The 3696-nt window shown below is 32.3% G+C and overlaps 1 protein-coding gene across 2 annotated transcripts in view; it reads right to left on the bottom strand.

Moving 5' to 3' along the window:
- Positions 1–3696, bottom strand: part of LOC108756128 (glycerol-3-phosphate dehydrogenase [NAD(+)], cytoplasmic-like) — a 14136-nt gene that overhangs the window by 2404 nt on the left and 8036 nt on the right. For both annotated transcript variants that reach the window (XM_018499724.1, XM_018499731.1), the window contains exons 3-7: positions 2448–2588; positions 2245–2386; positions 1674–1786; positions 1250–1480; positions 600–799 (exon numbers count right to left, since the gene is read on the bottom strand). In XM_018499724.1, the coding sequence (XP_018355226.1) occupies positions 600–799; positions 1250–1480; positions 1674–1786; positions 2245–2386; positions 2448–2588 (827 nt within the window). The remainder of the gene's footprint in view (positions 1–599; positions 800–1249; positions 1481–1673; positions 1787–2244; positions 2387–2447; positions 2589–3696) is intronic.

Here is a 3696-nt window from a genome sequence, read left to right on the forward strand (position 1 = left end):
GGGCTCAAACTTGTCATGTGATAACTTTTTACCAGAGTAAGCAAATAATGATGTCATTAATCTGAGTATCAAATACTCAGCTCACTTCAGACTCAGTTTCATTTGTGTGCAAATGGAAAGCAACTAAAAACTACTACCTCTCACTGAGCGCTCAGTAAGCTCTTGCATCTTATTGGCATATTCCGTTAAGTCTAAAAATATAGACCGAACAGGTATATGAACTCATTGAGCACTCAGTGAGCGGTTGTCGTTCTGAATGCACCCATTGGACGCCTTCAATGGACTAAACAGTTGAGTAAGCGCTAGTTTTTATTGGTGTATTCTTCTAAATCTAAAATTCTGATTGGATGAGTTAAAAGAATACATCAATAACAGTGAGCGCTCACTCAACTGTTGAGTCCGCTAAATGCGCCATTATCTCCTCGATTCGAGTTAAAAAGTACTCGAATCGACAATGAATTGAATTTCTCAGAATCGGTTTTTCGATTCTTGAATGTGAAAAAGAATCGACTCTCAATGCATCATTAAAAAAAAAACAAATGTAGTGAATGTTAAAGAATCTACTATCGCTGAATCCTATACGGATATGGAGGTCTTACACATGCTCAGGGTGACTGCGAATCTGGTCAATCAGATCCGCCGGTCGCAGTTGATCAGTACAAATACGGTGCACTGCAGTAAACAGCGGGAACTTGTCCATCAAGTTACGCGTCTTCAACATATCGTGGACTTCGTCTGCCGTTGCTGGCCCTTGTAGTTTCTGCCCGGACAGCAGTTCATCTTCCAATGCTTTGATTGTCTGTATGATATATTAATATATTAATATTATATTACACATTACTTAGGGTGCATTCTGTTTTCACGCTCACACGCTGCAGGCATCATCCTTGCTATTTTAAAATTTTTATGTAAGACATAAGAAATTCAACCAATCAGAGTTCTTTATTTTATAGAAAAGAAAGAAATGAAGGATTTTGATTGGTACATTTTCTTATGCATTACGTGCCATGCGTTATGGCACGTACAAGAGCCTGTGCTCCCTGCTTTAAGCTTTGGCTTTTAGCGGTACTTTAAAACCATTATCGAAGTGTGCGCAGGCGCATTACTATAAGTTACATCCATTTGGACGAAATATTAAGGGAGCATAATTTAAGTTCTCAATTAAAACGAGTTTGTGAGATATTTTATCACTGTATAGTCAATCGTGCAGATAAATAGAAATTCATAAGAACCTATTAGAATCTCTCACCTTGCCAGTCTTGACAAATTGTTCACAGACCCTGCGATTTCTTCCTCCATAACAAGTAGTAATCAAATCCGCGATGCCGCAGCTCTCGAAGAATGTAGAAAGCTTAGAACCGCTGTAGAAAGTATCGACAAACTTGACCATCTCCATCAATCCTAATCGAATCACTGCAGCTTTCGTGTTGTCGCCCAATCCGAGGCCGTCTACGAAACCAGCTGCACACGCCACAATGTTCTATAACCGAAATATATTCAGTTTGATAAACTAATGAGCGAAATGGAATAAAAAGTTGTAGAAATGTCAATTAACAAGATCATGAATGCAATAACAAAGCAGTATTGAGAAAAATACAAGTATTATTTAAATATATACGAAATCAATAAGATAATTCGTAACATAAAACTTTCTTTGAAAGTGAATTACTTGCCTTTAGAGCTCCACATACTTCCACAGTCTCGCAATCCTCCACAACAACTACTCGAAAGTTTGGAGTTTGAATAAGATTCCTCAGTATCGGTGCCAATCTTTTGTCCTTGCACCCTATAATTTTATATTTTTTATTTCTAATCTTTGAATGATACCTTGATGAAAAACATTTTCACAATAATTTGCTAACATATTTTTAATAAAGAATATTTATTATTTTAAATTTATAAAGATTTTTGAAAAAATACTTTAAACTTTTTTAAATTTTATAAGATTTTTTCAGAAATTATACAATGAGACATTCTAGAATATTTCGGAATTTAACTATACAGAGTGTCCCAAACCACCTAAACAGGATAAAGTCTAATCAAAAATATAACAGAGTTTTATTTAATAAAAAAGTTTAGGATTTTACGAATTCTTTGCTTTAAAAATACAGAAATTATATAAGGAAATATAATTTGTGTTTTTAAAGCAGAGAATTTGTGTTTTAAAGTAAAGAATTTATGTTTGTAAAGCAAAGAATTTGTATTTTTAAAGCAAAGAATGTGTACGTACTTAAAAATACTTACCGATCGTGGTTTCACAGAATTTCTCCTCGGCAACTTCATTGGCCAAGTTGGCGCCCATTAAAACGTTGCATTGTATTCTCAAATGCTTCTCGATGATCTTGGAGATTAACTCAATACTGTTTTCTTCACCTCGACCAAAACCCTTCAATTCAAATTGACTAACTTACTCTAAGAGCATGAAAACAAAAAAAGTTACAACATACCTTAATGAGAGAAAGGCCAACTGCAGTCGGTTTTATATTATCCAATAACGTTGAACACAACGTGCGAATAAACTGATGTGGCAAAACGAAAATGAGAATGTCGGCATCTTTTGCTGCCTCCACAACGTCGGGCACGGCAACCTGAAAGAATATTCAAAAAATTTTATAGAAATTGACCAGCATTTTTGTAAATTTGTTTCGTTTCAAAATAATTCGATAGATTATAAAGAGACATTACCCATACAGCACAGAAGATTGAAGCAATATTGCTGCGATGTTACAATATTGAAGATTGCAATGTAACATTGCAGAGATATTACGGAAATATAAATTAATAATATGCCTGCAAAATGTCAATATGCTTGTAATATTCCATAAACATTGCAAAACTGTAATTCTTTAATTGTTACAATAATAATAATAATATAAAAATATAAGTTTTTACAATATTTATGTAGTACAGTCTTTTAATTTAACAGTCGTTTTTATGATATAATAATTAATATAATCTATTTTATATTCAAATAAAAAATTTATTGATCTATTATTTGACGGCCATTTCATTAGTTAAGTTTTATATTTATTTTAAATATGAAATCAAAAGATTGTATAATATCGAGTTTGGATACAATAAATGCATCATTATCGTGATAAGACAATAAGCAATTAAGCTGCTGAAAACATTATCGAAATATTAATTATGTGATCGATGATGTATTTATGTCTAATGTGAACGTAAGGATAAACCAGCGCCCGAACTTTATTGGTAAATTTCATACCGTCATTTTTTAATCGATTTCAATTGACTCGGAGTGGTTTCGAATTAAAAAGAATCACTGCGATTAACTTAATCCATGATTAACTTATCAAGCGACTGTATTATTATATTAATGTGGATAATATTTGTAGTTTGTTCGGGATACACACATACGTGCTTTATCCTTACAAATAAATTTATCCTTCAGAATTAATACTATATTTATTGGAATATTTTATGGTTTTATCATAAAAAATTGCTTTTGGAAAGCACATATCACTAGAAATGCGATTTGTAGAAAAATTAAAGTGAGATATATGTATAGAAATAGTTTTCATTTTAGAGTTTTCGTAAAAAAATTATCCAAATACATTACATTGCAACATTGCTGGAACATTTTGTTGCAATATAACAAAAAGCAGACATCTATCTTAACATTATTGAAATTTTGTAACAATGATTCAGCAACGTTTCGCAATCACCACGTAATAT

This window comes from Trachymyrmex septentrionalis, unplaced genomic scaffold (genome assembly GCF_001594115.1).
Source record: "Trachymyrmex septentrionalis isolate Tsep2-gDNA-1 unplaced genomic scaffold, Tsep1.0 scaffold126, whole genome shotgun sequence".
NCBI lineage: Eukaryota > Metazoa > Arthropoda > Insecta > Hymenoptera > Formicidae > Trachymyrmex > Trachymyrmex septentrionalis.